Here is a 17,333-nt window from a genome sequence, read left to right on the forward strand (position 1 = left end):
TCTAACAATTGTTTTCTTAATTAATCATATAGCCTATTAAATCTCAGATAATAGACATCAGACGCCAAGATGACATCTTCAAAGTACTTGTTTTATACGACTGTACTTTTGTAATTTTCTGTTGTTTGAATAATACTTTCATATGTAGTCTGTTTCCTCTCTTTTCTCAGATGTGTTTGCCTCTTGCTGCCTGGTTGAGTGTGTTTCTTTGCCTGTCTACATTTTTGTCATCGTATCTGCTCGTGCCAGTCAGAGACTGATAACAGCCTTAGCTTGTCTCTTCATAACAGAAGATGAAGAACTGTGAGGAGGAGAGAGGACTGCGTTAAGTACAGCAGCTCATGAGCAAAACATGTTCACTCTTTGTGGTCCAGTGCATGGCCTCGTCCATGGCCTTACTGGCCGGAGTTTCCTTATTTTGGCAACTTGCTCCGTTCTTACTGTCCATTCCAGCTGAGAGAGCAAGTATGAACCTTTGCACCGCTTTGTCCTGCTCTTTGTTATATTTAGGAGTTAAACAGGTGACGTCATTGATTGTAAAAACCTGCTGTGAAAAGCATATCTGTAATGTATTGTGGAGACATAAATATGTTATATAATCATAATGGGATGAGAGTGAGTAGAGGGGAAGTCTTTAAAAAGATATAGTCTTCATTTAAGTTATTAAAATCTTTTGTTTGATACCGAATGAGATGTGCGTGTTTGGCATTTGAGCAAAATCTCAATAATAAAACTTTTCACCGGAAACATTTTGACCTCAATTCCACTCAACATTTACTCTTTTTAAAGTCAGGCAGCATCCATTCAAGCTGAATTGCAACAATCATTCTTCCTGTGATGTCCCTGTCTAGTGAGATGATTTGGATTAAATGAAGTGAAGAGTTATGTTTGGCCTTCTCCTTCAAAATGTTTTTGATGAGGTAAACATCGGTGAACATTTTGTTGTGAGACCTCCAGACTTCATTGTGAGTGTCAAGTATGTTAGTTTAAACGTGTTCTCTCTCTGAAAGAATCCGCGTCAAGGCGCTGATTCTGCCGATACTCAGACAAAAGCGTTCAACACAAATCTATTCAGATAGAATCAAATGCATTTTTGACTCTAAGAAATGAATAGATAAGACCTTACCTTGCACTGCCTTCATGCAGAGGAAATTAACTTTGTGTTGACTTGCTCAACTCATCATGAACTCAATGACTGCACAGACTGTTTGTGGATGGTGGAGAGATTTACTTCAAACTAATGAACATGCTGTCTTTGGATTACAGAGAAACAGAAAGTTGGCTCCAGTCCGGGTTGTTTGCTATGTGGAGATTTCTGATATCTTTGCCACTTTTTAAATAGTTTCCTAGTACTGATGCAGTATCAGTATCTTTACCTTTTTAATGCAGTAAATGTGCAAAAGGTGATGAAGCAGCTCATTCATTAAGTACATATCAAAGCCTCTTTGTCACATAGAACCTGGCAACACTGGTTTTCTGTCGTTCATACGTAGGTCAAAAGTGTTCCTGTGAAGTTTGTTCCGTCGCGTGGCCGTCCCAGAGACCAGAGCTGATTTTGAAAAGTAAGGACACCACAGAAGAAGAATGTTCAGAAATGTCACACAGGTTCCTCAAATGATGGAACTTATTTTAAAACCTGAATGACTTAAACATCAAAGTTCACTCCTCAAATTGAAAACAGTTGTTTGACTAAACAATCCCAACTCAAGGTCCATTTACTGGCTTTGTCTGTAGCTTTCAGCCGTATGACATGGTATTCATCAGCGAATGGAGTTTGTCATAGAGATAGAAGTGTCGATCTGTTGCATTGTCGCATGTCGACAGATCCATCTCTATGACAACTGACCAAATTAGGGATGGGCGATATGACCAAAAAAAAATCAAATCTTGATTTTTTTGATTGAAACATCATATTTTTTTAAGACAGTTGAGCAAGAATAATAAGACTGTCATCGTGACGTATAAAATACAGGTTATCCTATACAGACTGTCGGTACCAGATGCTTCAGCTAAGTAGATCACAGTCATCCAGTTTAATAATTAGTTTCAGCACAGACAGTGCAGAAAGGTCAGCTCACTAATTGATCTGCTGCTGTTTGAGTTTCTTTACAGGAGAGTTTCTCCTTACCGCTGCCACTAGTAGATCACTTTTTGTTATGATGTTATTGACGTTTTTATGAATAAAATTGAAAGATTGAATTGACAATTTACAAAACATCCAGCCGATATGTGCAGACTGCTTCTAGCTAGCGTTAGCGACCCGGCAGGTGGAGACAAACTGTACAATGTAAAATCTAGAAACTGTTCAGTCGACTCCCAGCGCTTAAACTCTCATAACCAGAGACGGTGCCTCGTCAACAAACGCAAACCGAGAGCGCAGGTCAGTGTGCAGAGTCATTTTGATTCTGCCCTAGAGCAAATTGTATTTGCCGATGAAGACAATGTGATATAGTTGAAAGCATAGGGAAAGTTGGAATTGTGTAGTTGAATGACTGTTTATTTTCTCCCTGCTGCTGACAAACATGTACGTGTAGGTTGAGGTGAATGTGGGAAATAAGCAAGAAAGATGTGAGGGGAAAAAAAATCTAAAAGTTTGTACCGATGCAGCGAAAAGGAAGCTGTTCCTGTTCCAGCAGGACGGTTTATAAAAAAAAAAAAAAAAGGTTTAGATTAAATCCTGCCTGTGCTGCTATTATCTATACATCTATAGTGTATTGCCCTCTGTGCCAAATCACCTCCATAATGATGATGAAAGGTCCAGAATGACCTCAATCCAGCTGCCGTGTGGAGATATTAGTGAATCAAAGCTGATGTCAGCACTGCTCAACACACACACACACACACACACACACACACACACACACACACACACACACACACACACACTTTTCAGGCCTTCATTGGAACCATTCATTTCCTAACCTGAGCATTTTTAAGACTACTTCATGACCAATTTAAATGTAGTTTTTTTCTGTTCGAACAGCTCCTTTTTTTAATTGAGTTAGGATTGGTAAAACTTCCTCGGTTTGAGTTTTCTTTTTTGTCCTCTGTCCTTTAGAGGGCATTTGGTTGCTCATAAGTGTGGAAAATGATGAACATACACCTCAACATTATAGTTGTCAGTGATGAAAAGGACCTGAATGCACAGAGACAGGGCCTTTTGTACTGAAGTGTTGGGCGGCCATGACGGACAAAATGTCTTGAGTACCCCGTTTTCTCTAGCATCTCAATGCAGTTAGCCAAGGGACCTTGACACTTAAACACTGTTTTTAAAGCATATTGTGTTTGTAAAGTTATGTCTGTGTGGTTCATAATGTATTTATATTAATGTTTCTGTCTGGCAGGTCAGCAACAGATAAATGTTTTACAAAATAGTCAATTATGGTTTGAGGCTAGTGTGTTGTCTACTCTTTAGAACACTTTGGAACAAGTGTCTTCCTGTTTTGAGTTTGTAACTTAAACACAGCTCACCTGTAGCTGGATGTAGTCTGCCCCCCCCCCCAAAAACACTGAGGCCTAGTCCAATTATAAAGAGAGAGAGAGAGAGAGAGAGAGAGAGAGAGACTGCCTCCTCAACGTTCTCCACCTCCGAACTCTAGCATGTAAGAGCCTCTTAAAGATCCTCACAGTCTGTAGACGGTTCATGATAAAAACAGACTGTCAGACTCATGTATGGTGCCATAGTTCAGCTTCATCATAAATCTGCTGTGGCCTCAAACCGATGCGCGTACTGTATCACGTTTCCGCCTTGACTGCCGCTTGACACCTAACGTTAGTCTCACTTTAAATTGATATCCTGTCTCCCTTTTCCTGTGCACATTTTGTCACGTGGAGCAATGCACACTTGATGCAGCAGGGCTTTTCCACAAGGATATGGAGTAAACAGCCAGTGGGAAAAAGTAGCCAGCTAGAGGGGTCCCGGGGGCGGGCATGTTCCCCCCGGAGAAAACTTCTCTGTAAAAGCCCAAATTTGGTGGCCTCTGGCACATTCTAATGCCACTATTCCATCATCCATATCTTGATTATTGCATAATTTACTGAGTTTTCCCACCAGATAGTTATCATGTAGTGAATTATTGTAATGGAGAATTTAATTATTTATTGACACTTTCACTGTACAGTTTATCAAAATATGCCACAAGGTAGAAACATAAATGTACTCTTATTCAACGAAAATAAATTATTTTAAGGAGGAACATGTTTTTTTTATCCCATGTCTTATCTAGCCTATATATTGTATTGATGTAATTAAATTCTTTATAAAATAAACCAATTCCAAAAATACAGTAACTCTAAAATAACAAAACATGTGAATCACTTGACTTAATTCTTGTGACTCTACTGAATCAACTCAACTCCTACTCATCTTCATCTTCATCCGTCATCTTCACTGTCATCCTGAGTGTGAGGCTGAGGCATAGCCTACATTTTCCTCATATGACAGAGGCCTGTTTTCGTGTGTGTTTGCAATGCGTCTCAGAGACGGCTCTGCTGTAAAAAGACCAATGTAAATAAATATAATTCATTCATTCATTCATTCATTAAGCCCATAAACATCTGTGTAGTGTATATGGAACTTTTTAATAGTTAGTTTACAACTGTCAAGTTGCTGCCACCGGTGTTTTCTGAAGTAGCCCGTCTAATGAGGATGACCCCTGTCTGTGCAATCAATGCGTTTTTAATGTCATCAATTATTTTGCTACATTTTTGGACATGACACAACCTCTCAGCTGAACGCACACAGACGTTCATATAGAGTGTGTGGAGGCGAGACTGATACAGACAGACAGGTGTGTTTCTCTATCGTCATGCTTGCATTGTTTTGAATCGGAGGCTTGTGGTCATAAATGTACAGGCATAGCGAATCATAACTTGTCACTCAAAACTATTTTATTCGAATCAAACATTAATATAATGAAGTAGCCGTCTGGCCGGCAGCCGGATGAAAAGCTCTGTGCAGATTAGGAAGAAGTTAGGAACGTTTGTTTTTGATGTGACAGATCTCCCCGCTGATGCAAACACAGCAGAATTGTTACATCACATTGTCACATTAAAAAATGATATTGTATAGAAGCCTGAAACTAGTTGGGATCTTATTTTGATTAACTGTGCAGCCTTAATGGACCGTCTGCCTCAGAAAGATGCCGTGTCTGATGTGTTTCTGGGCAAAGAAAGAGAATTTTCCCAAAGTGTTACCTACGTCAATTTTATCCAGGGGATAGAATGGCATGGTTTGAATTTTTGTGATCTTGTCATCACAACAAAGCAGGGGTTTTGTGATGCGTAGGAAGCTTGACAATTTGTGAAAACAACAACCTGAAAACAGAAACAAAGAGAAAGATTGTTAGTAACTGTTACTCTGTGTCGGTGGTTTACTCTGAGCATAAATACTGTTTACGGATAGCTGCTGCAGCTTGATGTGAGCAAGAATATTTATATTGTCTGACCTGCTTTTTCAAATGAGCGGCATAAAATTTAGACTGTGCCTTTTCCATAAAAAATGTGAAATACAAAGTGTGAGTGCACTGTAACATTCTTATCTGCAGCCAGGGAACTGATTGAGGTCAATCTGTGATTTGCTGCCTTGGCCCTGGGCTGCCTGTGATATCACCAGAGGGCTTACCGTTACCCACAGCTCCCCGTGTTTTACATATCTTCAAACAGTTTGTCTTTGTCTCCTGTTAGGACATTGTAACTACAATGAGTGTATGCATTGTCTGCTGTTTTTCATGCGCTGCGGAAGCTCTTAATGTGCAAGACAATCTCCCCCGAGGCTAAAAATGATCTATTCTCTTCTACCGTCAGCTGTTTAAAAAAAAAAAAAAAAAAGCCAAAAACTGTGCTAACGTCTCTCACCTGTTGTTAATGTTACAGAAACAAGACTACACATCAGCATGAGACCTGCCCTTTTGAATTTCATGACCCGCTTCGTCTGCCAGAGAGCCTCTAGTTGAACCATCAGTCGAACCGTCAGATGGAAACTACTTTTTACCTCCTGTGCCGTCGCCCACAGAAGGGTGATAAAAGCTTAAGCTGCCAACACATGATGAGCAGTGAAACTGCTGTGCGATTACAGGAGCCGGTTTCCTATCAAGACAGTGAAGTCGCCCAGCAGCTCGTCACCCTTTTTTCACTCATGTTGTTTTGATGTCATCGGGGGCTTTTGGGAGGGTAGGAAAATGGTTATCAGTCTTAATATCTGTGGTATGCTTGGAAAAATTCATGCTAGTTTGGCAGAATCTCTTCCTCCCAGTGATTTTTTTATTTTATTTTCCATAAATGGGCAGTAATCAAGTTGTAAACTAGAATGTAAAAAATAAAGTTAGAGAGCAAATAAAGCTCAGCAACAAGAGGGGCCTGGACTGTTGTAGGTACATGACAGTACTCGTTATCAAGGGATTGGTTTCAGAATCGGAGGGGGAAACGGAACAATTAGAAATGCTATGTAGATTTCTGGATTATATATGCACCTAACCTACTTAAAATCAAATAGTTTCCTTGATGGAGATCTTATACTTTATGACAGATAATGTAGGCTGTATTTATATAGAACACTGGTCTTTTAGCATCCTGTCAGGGACAATATTAACCTATAAAACATGCAGAGGAGGTTCAAAATGTTTTTTCAGTCCTTAGTATAGAAGTTCAGATCTTCCTCCTTACAACATGATCCACCATAAGACGACCTGTAAATAGCCTGAGAGGCAAAACCCAGGCGAAAAAATCCACAAAGTCCACTCGCTGCTACTAGAAGTTTATTAACACACGGTACAGCTTATTTAATGATTATCAACTATTGACTACTGACTATTTATTATTGTTGTTTTCTATTTTAAAGCCCAAGATGAGGTCTTCAAATTGCTTGTTTTGTCTGACCAACAATGAAAACCTCACAGATATTCACTTTTACAATGATAGGAAACATAGAAAAGCACTAAAATCCTCATTGAGAAGTGGAACTAATGCATTTTTAGCATTTTTTGCCAGAAAAAAATGACTTAATGATTAATGAATTGTCAACATAGTTGCAGATCAACTTTTCTGTTTATCGACTAATCCATTAAATGATTAACTGTTTCAGGTCTAAGGCACAGCTGTATCCGAGAGAGACCCAGATGAGTGTATTAACGTTTTTGTCAACTCAGTTATGACAGCTGGACAGTCAGAGGACACCATTATGAGAGATGTAATCAGTAAATCAAACAGGAACTGTAAAAGTAGTTGAGGGGCTTGGAGGACAACAGTGGCATTTTGAAAAGTGACGGGGACATGTTCTAACATACCCACAGGAAATTACACCCCTGCTCATTATCTAAGTGTAACAAAATGAAGCACAGTTAGCGCCGTCGAAGCTGGGCGATAAAAAGGATTACAGCTATCAGTTACTGATTAATGGAGAAATTGTTTGTGGGTGTCGTAGGTCTGTTTTTGTCACTGGTTGCCTTTTTGTCTCGGCTGTACTTTTACTTTAGTGTGCACGCGCCTGTGTGTTTGTGTGTGTGTGTGTGTGTGTGTGTATGAGTAATATCATTACTTCTGCTCTGATTCTCCTGATTTGATCAACAGTAGCTCCTGGGTTTCATATTCTCAGCGCTAATGCCATTGACCATCAAAGACGGCTAAAGAAAACACTGGACGTTCCTTGTTTGTCACACATCATGTCTGAAGTTAATTCACTTTGCCTGCTGTGCTCTTGTCTTGTCAAGAGACAGAGTCAGGTTCGCTGTGCGTGGGCTCATTCACGGTGCATCAGAGGAAACCTTTAGCTTGTAAAATCCAGCATAGTTGTAAAAGAAAGCAGTTCATGTAAAATGTTTTATGGATGTCAACGGTTTGGGGTCGTAGTGGAACCCTTTTTCCTGGATCGGCTCCGCTGTGTGTTGCACTTATGGCTCCTACTGTGACACTAGTTTAAACTTCATTGATCTCAGTAGGAAAATCTGTCTTTTTTATTTACTGATGCTCTTCCCTCAGGGCGCGCAGTACAACATTTATTAATCTAAGGGCAACTCAGATCATGTGATGACACACTCAGCTGTATAAAGTCCTTTTTTATATGATTATTTATTAGGAGAACTTGGAGTGTTTTACTCCACGTATACCACGACCACTTACACTAATTTAGACTGTTGGTTAAACTGTTTTAAAAAACATATTTTTACATGACCTTTTTTTTTTATTTTGTAACTGTGAATTCTGTGAACGGTGTTGATTCTGTGAGCGTTTATTATTTCATCAGTTCTGTTGCTAAAATGATCTCCTGCAGGCCGGAGAAGGGCAGCTGACTTTCTGTCTGCAGCTCAGCTGAGCAAACCTTAATTTCACAGATGAAATAAGGCCATAAAAACTTTACACCTAAGCATACATTATTCAAGAGAAGTTGTAAAGAATAGTGACCAGAAAATGAGGTTTGTAGTTTGTTTTTAAAAAATTTAGAATTAAAGAAGACATCATGGATGGGTACATGCACAGGAGCTGTGTGACAGTTTTATTGATCACACCATCCAAGCAGTCTTCTTTTTACCCAGTGTGTTTTAACACTGCATTAAGATGAGCTGAGGCGATCTATTTCATGTCATTACTTGAATGAATGTGTGCCCTATCAGTAGGAACCGTATATAGGACTGACAGAATAAAATTCTCAGTTGGTAATAGCACACTATTCTTGAGATAAATGGTGTTTTCTTCCAGAATATATTTACACGCATGAAGGTTTAGAATAATTTACAAACTGGGGTATGGTGGCCAAACAGGTAGATTCATTATTTGTTTAACTCAAACAGTGTTAAAAGTTAAAAAAAAAATTGTGCTTCTGATCATAATCTCAGATATAATATTAATAGAAAGCAAAGTCATGTGGATTGTGTAAGAAATCCTTCCTTATATTGCTAAAATCAAATAAACAATTACACAGATAAAATAACCAAAAAAGTGATTTGATTGCCATAAAAAAGGAAAATAATCACATCAAATACACATAAAAAAGAAAACTTATGAACAAAAAGAACACAATTTAAGAAAAAATGAATGTTGTGTAAAAGAAAGTCAGACCTCAGATGTCGAGCAAGCTACGTTTATGATAGACATTTAAAACGGACAAAATGTTGAATTCTCTGGGAAAGCTTTAAAAAATCTTGGTTAGTAACTTTGTAAAACTGTTTAACTGCACATTGCAGACTGGTACTTACCTAGTAAACCAGATGCTGTACTGGCACACTTGTTTTTCTGAAACATAAAGATATGTAATTTGTAATGGCTATCATGCAAACCAACATATTAATGTAATATTTAGTACTTCTACATCTTCTGTCTGCCCTCCTTGAAAAAGATTGCGGGTAGGGGAAAAAAAAAAATTGCTGACAGCTTTAGTTTGTAATTCCTCCAGAATAATTTGAGACCCTGCTGCTAATCCTCTTGTGATCGACCTTTGGATTCTGACCCAGTCTTTAGAAATCATTTGCTGTAAACCAATTTGGCGTGCTAAAAGGCGTTTTCAGCTCATGCTCTTTTCACATAAGGTCTTATAGTCTTGATCTCCTCTTGTCGTTTTTGTTAAATAGCTTTTGTTGTAGAGGAAAAAAAAATCAAAAATACAGAACGACCTGACCTCTTTGTGCTGGAAAGTTTTTTTTTACGCATCTGAAAGGTTGAATCAAAAGTGTGCTGAGGTTTTAGTTTTGAGTTTCATTTGTGTGTCAGGACATCTTATGAGTTCATTTGACTGCCAGTTGAAAATGCAACGGATGCACTCTTGTTCACTTATATGCGAACACACACACGCAGTGCCGGTATACTGGGGACTGAAAGTGATGCTGTAGGAAGTGATCACACTGCTTGTTTCCTGATTATGTTTTTAGCACTGAAGTAGTTTATGTGTTCTGTTGCTGCTGCAAAGGAAATATATGAGGTTGGTGGCAGACTGAGTAGATATAGGAGCACATTGCATTATGGAGTGTTTCATCAGGCAGTACTGCTGGACTACAGGGTTTCTTTGGTGAAGGGCTGCAGGTATGAGTTAATATTTATCAGCATTCGAGAAATAATAAGTAAGAACATGTTTCATATGTAAAACATGCATGTATGTGTTTTTAGAGTTAAAGAAATCATATAAAGTATCATTTGTTTTTGAAAAATACTTGATTTTGTATGTTTGTGTTTGCGTGCTAAGTGATTGGGAAGGGCTGAGCTTTTATCAGGAGGTCTTTTGGCTGCAGTGTGTTAAAACGTCCGTACATTGTTGAGAGTGCTGTTCACAGGAAGTGGTCTGATTAAACTCAGTCACTGCAGATTTGATAGTTTTCTACTGTATGTCAGGTTACTGCATGTAAGGTTATAAGGCTGCATGTAAGGTCTTTTTTAATGTGTTTTGCTATTGACCTGTCCTATTGATAAAAGTTATATATTCAACTTCTACAAGACTTTTTGTAGAGATTTTCATAGACTCACTGACATACAGTCATCCTGTACATACAGTACAGTATGCTGCTTCTTTTGTTGATCCCTGAAAATCAATAAGAAGCTGAAGTTGGTTTTTGTTGCTTCTCTGACAGCGTAGCTCTCCATTATCTCAAAAAAAAGAACAGACTGACTTTTGGTCATGTTTTACAGTCGTCTGGGGTACATCAAGGTAACAATGACATGTAAAAACCACAGATTCAGCTCAGTGGCCCAGTACTTTTTTTTTTTTTTCCCCTTATCAGTTTATCATCACACTGGCGTCTACTTGAAGCGTTCAGGAAGTGGTTAACCTTGATGGAGAAGTGTAGACAGATGTCTACAACAGCTCACGAAGCAAATGGAAAATTGAGATTACAACCCATGCTCAGTCGTTTAGATAAAATGGAGAAATTGGCCTCTATTATTAGAAGTACATTTGTCCCCTTTCTTCTTAAAGGTGTCATCTCGATCTGTGTATCATGCAAATAAATGGAAGAAAACGGAGCGCTTATTAGAATGAAACATTGCTTTCAGTATTTTGTTTCACCTTGATGTGAATCAGACAGTGGAAACAAGACAGTTGCAAGACACAGAAAATGGAAATATTGAGAAAGAAGTTTATTCAGCTTTCAGTTCCCAGCTCAAGGACACTTCAGAGGAGTGCTTGGCAGCTCGAACTTAGGTCTCTCTAACTAGGCCATCAAAGTGCTTTTCTGTGCACTTTGCTCTGGTGCATCAGACCAATGCTCACTTTAAACTGTCAATGTTCCCCCAGTGCATCTGGGTACATTTTTATGAACAGTGCATCAACTTCTCTCTCTCTCTCTCTGTCTCCCCTCTCAGAAAGTTTACTGCTGCTGAAAGCATGATGATGACGATGGTGGGAGGAGGCTACCGCCGAAGGTGCAGCCCTCGCTAGAATCATACTTCTCCCCTTCCAACTTCACCCCTCCACGCATCGCCCACTACTGCCACCCCCTCCTCCCGGCGCCATGGCCAACCACCTGGAGCTGATCCAAGAGCTGCAGCAGCTGGATAAGGTGCCCAGTCTGGAGAGGCTGCGGGCAGCCCAGAAGCGCCGTACCCAGCAGCTGAAGAGATGGGCCGTATACGAGAAGGAGATGCAAAACAAGAAGCGTAAGGCGGACAAGAAGGGACGCAACGCCAACAACCTCCAGCAGTCGGAGTCCAAGAGGCACGTGTCGTTTGCCGCCAGCGTAGCGCTTCTGGAGGCGTCGGCTAGGAATGACCCAGATGAAGGTAGGGGCAGTAAAGGATATTTATGATATGTGCAAATTAAAAAAAAATACAAGTAGAGATTCATGGGAAAATTTTGCTCCTGTAATGATGACACAAGTGCACTTAACACACAAAACACAGCCTCTGTAGATTTATTCTGGTTGTAACAAGGCAACACACTAAAATATGTCCTAAAGGTTCCCTTCATAAGCTCAGAGTCAAAGCGAACACAAAGCTCAGTGACGCCACATTTGAATAATTACTCTAATTTCAGCCTCTCCTCTCTACTTCAGCTGGATATCAAAATGCCAAGGTCAGGAAAACAATTAGCTGGGCCGGACTACTTAAACTGCCAGTGAAACTCACTCCATTCAAACTGAATGTATTCTGCTAGGAGACTGTTTTATCATTGGCAAATAATGGAGTTGTCACACTGAGATGAAACTCTGCCAGTCTTTTAATTAAAATTTCTATGGATGGTGCCCTCCTATTTGGAGATAATAATTGTTTTCCTCCAGTACAAACAGTCCCACGGTGCTGTTTCAGTGCTAACAGTGCGTCAGTGATGCAAGAGTATGAAAATGATAACAGGCTGCTATGTTTTAGATATGGCATCTAATTTAACTTCACTCTAACTCAAAACTAGACTGAACTCTTTTTAATCATAACAAATACTGCCTGTGGCTGTTCTACTGTACATTCTTTGCTTCTGCAAGCTGTCTTTCAAGATAGAGAAACAGCCACAAGGCTGATGTGTTTTCACATAAATTGAAAAAGCAGCTCTGGACTGCACAAACACGCATTCACATGTACCCATATGTACTTGCACATGGACTGTGAACTGGCATGCTTAAACTCCAGCTGGAGTGAGAGTCACTGCAAGTATGGAGTTATGTTGTTTGGATGCCCTATTGGAATTTTAAAATGATGTGAAATGTAAAAGATTTGATAAAAGCAGCAGAGGATAAAAGGAGCAGATTATCACACAATAGGATAAAAAGGAATAGCTTTACCAAACAAAAACACCCCCCCAAAAACACCTTTCATCAGTTATGTTGCTGCTTCATTACACACAGATAGTGTGAATGTTTTTGAAAATAGTTTGAACAGCATTAAATTCTTTTTTTTTGCTGTGTGCAAATTCCCAGAAAGTCTGCAGAGCCATTTAGACCTTGAACCACAATGTTGTGGCTGTTGGTGATCATGCAAGTCTTTTAAATTGCTTTTAAAAAAAAAAAAAACAACAACACAGGAGGTTGCCAGGAACAGGCAACATCTACTCATTTGTTTTCAGTCTGGAGACATCTGCATTTATCAACATTGCTTGCTTTCATTCAAGGAGAAACGTCTCCAATATTTAAGGTCAGCACAGTATTGTTACATGTTCAAGGAAATTAAAAGATTATGGTTTAATACATTTTGAGAGTGCCGACAAAACACAGGCAGCAAAACAAAAATCTCTTGCACATGTTTTGAAGGCCATCTGGCCTTGCGTTTATTATATATTTGGCGACTTAAATGAAAATGAAAATCAATTTCATGAGGTAAGAAATTACCTCAACTAGTGAGACCAGCTATGTTGTGTGATTTGGAGGCGGTGGCACTGATGAAGAGACAGGCAGTGGAGCTGGAGGTGGCAGAGTTGAAGATGCTGAGATTTTCGTTGGGAGCGATGAGGATGGACGGGATTAAGGAATGAGTATATGTTTATGGATATGTTGAGGGAAGATATACAGGTTGTTGACGTGATAGAGGAAGATGCAGAGGACAGGAAGAGATGGAAACAGATGATCTGCTGTGATGACCCCTAACGTGAACAGCCAAAAGAAGAAGAAGAAGAAGAAGCAGCAATTAGCATGTAGTCTTGGTTGACAACAGGTTATATTTTAGTAGGAGGGCAGGATTGTGTAGGAGGTAAACCAGCAGGCTGAATAATTGTAAGATGAACACTACACTGTCTCTGTAGATGTGCAGTTATTATATATTTTATTTTAAACTAACATTTTTCATGTAGCTACATTTAATATATGCCATATCATACAGTATATTTCAATATATACATGCTGTATGGTTTATATTTCATATTTATAGAGCAATAAGTCAGTTTATGAAACCTGTATTGGTTGCAATGCATATAACTTGACTATTATAAATTGAATATTGACTATTTTTAGCATAATTGTGTTCACATTATATGAAATTCTCACACATCTGAATAAACGCACCAGCCTGTGTATCCTCATATGCAACACTGGACACCTGAGAGGAGATTTCCTGCTTCGGTTTTGGCATAACTGATGCGCAGGAGCTTTGTCAGTTCTCCTTACTGCTGACGGTGCCTGGGCACAGAACCGTTTGCTATCAGCGCTGTTTAATTAGGGTGACCATGAAAGAGGCAGAGAGATAAAGAGAAAGGGAGACAGGATGTAGTGTTGCCTGCACAGCTCCAGTGGCAGCTGGCTAGCTCAGGATCCTGATAATCTCCTCTCTAGTTCCCTCTGGTCCCCAAATGCTCGATCAGGCGTCATGACTCCACACGCTATGCTGCTCTGACACACTATTCACAGGCCCTGGGCTTCCTTTATAAAAATATATCTTGACAGTGTCACAGATTGCCTTATACAGTCATTTTTAAAGGAGGTTATGTAAAAATAGAAAATCAAAATAAGTTGAAATCAATCAATCAACGGTCAATGCTGACTTTTTACATTAACAGAATCAAAACAAAGTTGTGCATAGAGATACAACACACTACTAATTAGACCCATAATCTACAAAAACAATGACAACAGCAGTGGAAAGTTACTGATGAGGTCGGAAATGACAGAAGCCACCCATCACCTCCTTTTTCATGAGGAGAAAGGAAGGGCGAGAGGTAAAAACAACAACAGTGAGATTTGGGATTGACTTTGACCTGAGGCTGACTCTGTCGGTCTCGAGGCCATAATAAGATGAGAGCTCTCGGATTGGCTGGACTGACTCCTGTTTAATCCCTGATTGGTTGGAGCGGGCGAGACCCTTCCTGTCATTCTTTTCCTGCTCTCTGTTCTCTGCGGTTGCAGTCAGAGCTCCATTGAGTTGACTGGAGGGTATGTGTGTGTGTGTGTGTGTGTTTATTGGTATTTATGTTTCATAGATACATGATAGGGCTAGTTGCTGTTTTTTGTATATTGAACAGTAGATGGTGTTAATGTAGATGGTGTGCAGCTACAATCTTTGCACTTGCAGGTGTGCATGTTTATATGCTTGTGTTCTAGTGTGTAAATGTGTGTGTGCATGTGCGTGTTTCCTCTCTGATCTGCAGTGTCGCTGTCATTATAACTTCCTCCGTGGAAGCTCTGGGGACAGACTCACTTGGCTGTGAGGAGATGCAGATGCACGAAAGCCGAAGAAGACGCAATGTGTAGTCGAGCTGAAGGTCGTGCGCGTCTTCGTGTGTTTGTGTGGCCTTGAGAGGCAGAGGTGAAGCGTTCATAAGTGAGTTTGCATGAATGTAAATAAACTCTTCAAGTGTGTGTTTCCAGCTGTGTGCTCGTTTCCAGAGAAACACTGAATGGGCTGGAAAATAAGGGGGGGGGGGAAAGATAGCAGAGAATAGGAGATAGGAGAGGATTGGATGGGAAGGGATGCATCCTGAGTCTGAGCCCATTTCTTCACCCTCCGGCTGCCACCACCCCTGAACCCTCCGCCCTCACACAGTGATGAGGGCTGATGGCTGTGAAATTACAGTGAAGCACCTCAGTGTCTCTGTGTGCAGCTCTCTGGCTATTGAGCCTGATAGGTTTTCTCCTCTCCAGAGAGCCGCCATCCAGCAGACGAGCAACCAGCAGGGTCAGAAAGGACAGTATATACACACACACACACACACACACACACACACACACACACATACACAGTATGGGCTGAGCTGACATTTCCTCTTAACACTGCTGTGTTACCTGATGAAGTCGTCGACCAGCTTGTATATGATTAAAGGAGTCAAGAATCTCAGTTGAAAAGGGGGGGGGGGGGGGGGGGAACTGAAGTGCATACCTGAAAGTCAGATATTTTCATCCAGGTTGACTTGGAAAGCTGTTCATTATTTAGGATTAAGTCAATGCCAACAGGTCAAGTCAAAGTAAACATTTGGTGGCAATCAAATTATCCCACTGATTAGTCGGCCATAAGTGGGCCACAGAAACGTTGGGTAAAAGGGTCGTTCAGTAATCCTAAAGCAGGATTTATAGCGATTGTCCGCTCTCTATCACAGTGGATGAAAGATCATATACACCTCAGTTGCACGGTGATAGTCTCCTTTTTTCAGTAATGAGACAAGGTCAACCTCGTCATTGTCCCTCTATGTCACAAAGTGGATGAAAGAATATGAGCACAGGGAATATAAGAAACAGTATCCAGATTGATCAATATGTCCGTCTAGTTAAGATATGGTGATGTCAGTGGGCGAAATCTGACTCTGAACTATAAATCAAAACCTAACGGGACTGCTGTTAATCCCTTGCATCAACTATAAACCCAGTTTAACTGCTCGTCAAAACGCCCTTCAGCAAGACACTGAACCTCGAACTGCTCCAGGTGAGCAGATCAGCGCCTTGCAACTCATTTATTATTAGATTAATCTATTTTCTTGATTAATCAATAAGTCTCTTGGTCTTTAAAATGTCAGAAGATGGTGAAAAGTGTTTACAGCTGTTTCCCAAAGCTCAAGGTGACATCTAATACTATCATAGAAAACTAAATAAACCAGAAATTCTTCATATTTGAGAAGCTGGAACCAGAGAATTTGCTTTGTTTTCTTGAAAAAAATGACTCAAATTGATTAGTGAATTATCAAAATAGTTGGCTTTTAATTTTCTACCGATCAATTAATCGATTAATTGTTGGAGCTCTGAACTCATTCTGTATTGATTCCTTTTTGCTGCAGTTATTAGCTGTTCTTTGTGTAAGTTATAAGTGTAGCAGTTGGCTTTGTGAATCTAACAGAAATAATTAGAAATACATTGTAGAATATCTAAAATTCATTGCAAAACTAAGTCAAGTCTTTCTTCCTAAAAGAAAAAAAGATCTCCAGTGTCTGTAGGGACCAGTGAATGTTGTTCTCATCATTAAAAAAAAAAGATGGTTAAGATCTACAAGATTTTGTTCAAAGTTGTCTATCCATTAATTACAAAATAATATGATTATATGAAAGGCAGCGATGACAAAGCCAGTTGTAATTTTTTTTTCCTCTTCCATTTTGTGTTTTACAGCTCTGTGCTTTTCCCACCCTGGGCTCTATTTATTCACCCACTCACGTGGCAACACCCAGCACACTAATTACCACTTATTCCCCACTGAAAATCATAACTTAACTTGATGTCAGAGAGGCCACACTTAAAATCCACAGTCCGTTTTTAGCCATGTGGCTTTTGCCTCTGGTTCACCACCTTTTTTTTCTCCCACCATATCATCACCATTAAAATACAGAGGAGGAATAACTCCAGATTTCAGGATAGAAAAAACACAACAGCAGCGAGTGATTCCTCTTGGAGGGAGAATTTGCGTGCGGTTTTGTCTCTTTTTTTTTTTTTTTTTCTCTTTCTAGTTATTTGTGTGCAAATTAGCTCTCAGAGGAGCTTTTGTCTTCTTCTACTGTCTTATTAGAGTGGTAAGGCCTTCTC

General features: G+C 39.8%; 1 protein-coding gene across 2 annotated transcripts in view; it reads left to right on the forward strand.

Annotated features, from left to right (window-relative positions):
* The window catches only part of ppp1r16b (protein phosphatase 1, regulatory subunit 16B), an 89,615-nt gene that overhangs the window by 21,041 nt on the left and 51,241 nt on the right, over positions 1-17,333 (forward strand). Inside the window, exons 1-2 of one of the 2 annotated variants that reach the window (XM_067586841.1) lie at positions 9,787-10,008; positions 11,281-11,697. In XM_067586841.1, coding sequence (XP_067442942.1) covers positions 11,430-11,697 — 268 coding nt within the window. In that variant the 5' untranslated portion in view covers positions 9,787-10,008; positions 11,281-11,429. Of the gene's footprint in view, positions 1-9,786; positions 10,009-11,280; positions 11,698-17,333 lie in introns of those variants that run through there. The other variant, XM_067586840.1, reaches the window with a different exon arrangement.

Source organism: Thunnus thynnus, chromosome 4 (genome assembly GCF_963924715.1).
Source record: "Thunnus thynnus chromosome 4, fThuThy2.1, whole genome shotgun sequence".
NCBI classification, from domain to species: domain Eukaryota; kingdom Metazoa; phylum Chordata; class Actinopteri; order Scombriformes; family Scombridae; genus Thunnus; species Thunnus thynnus.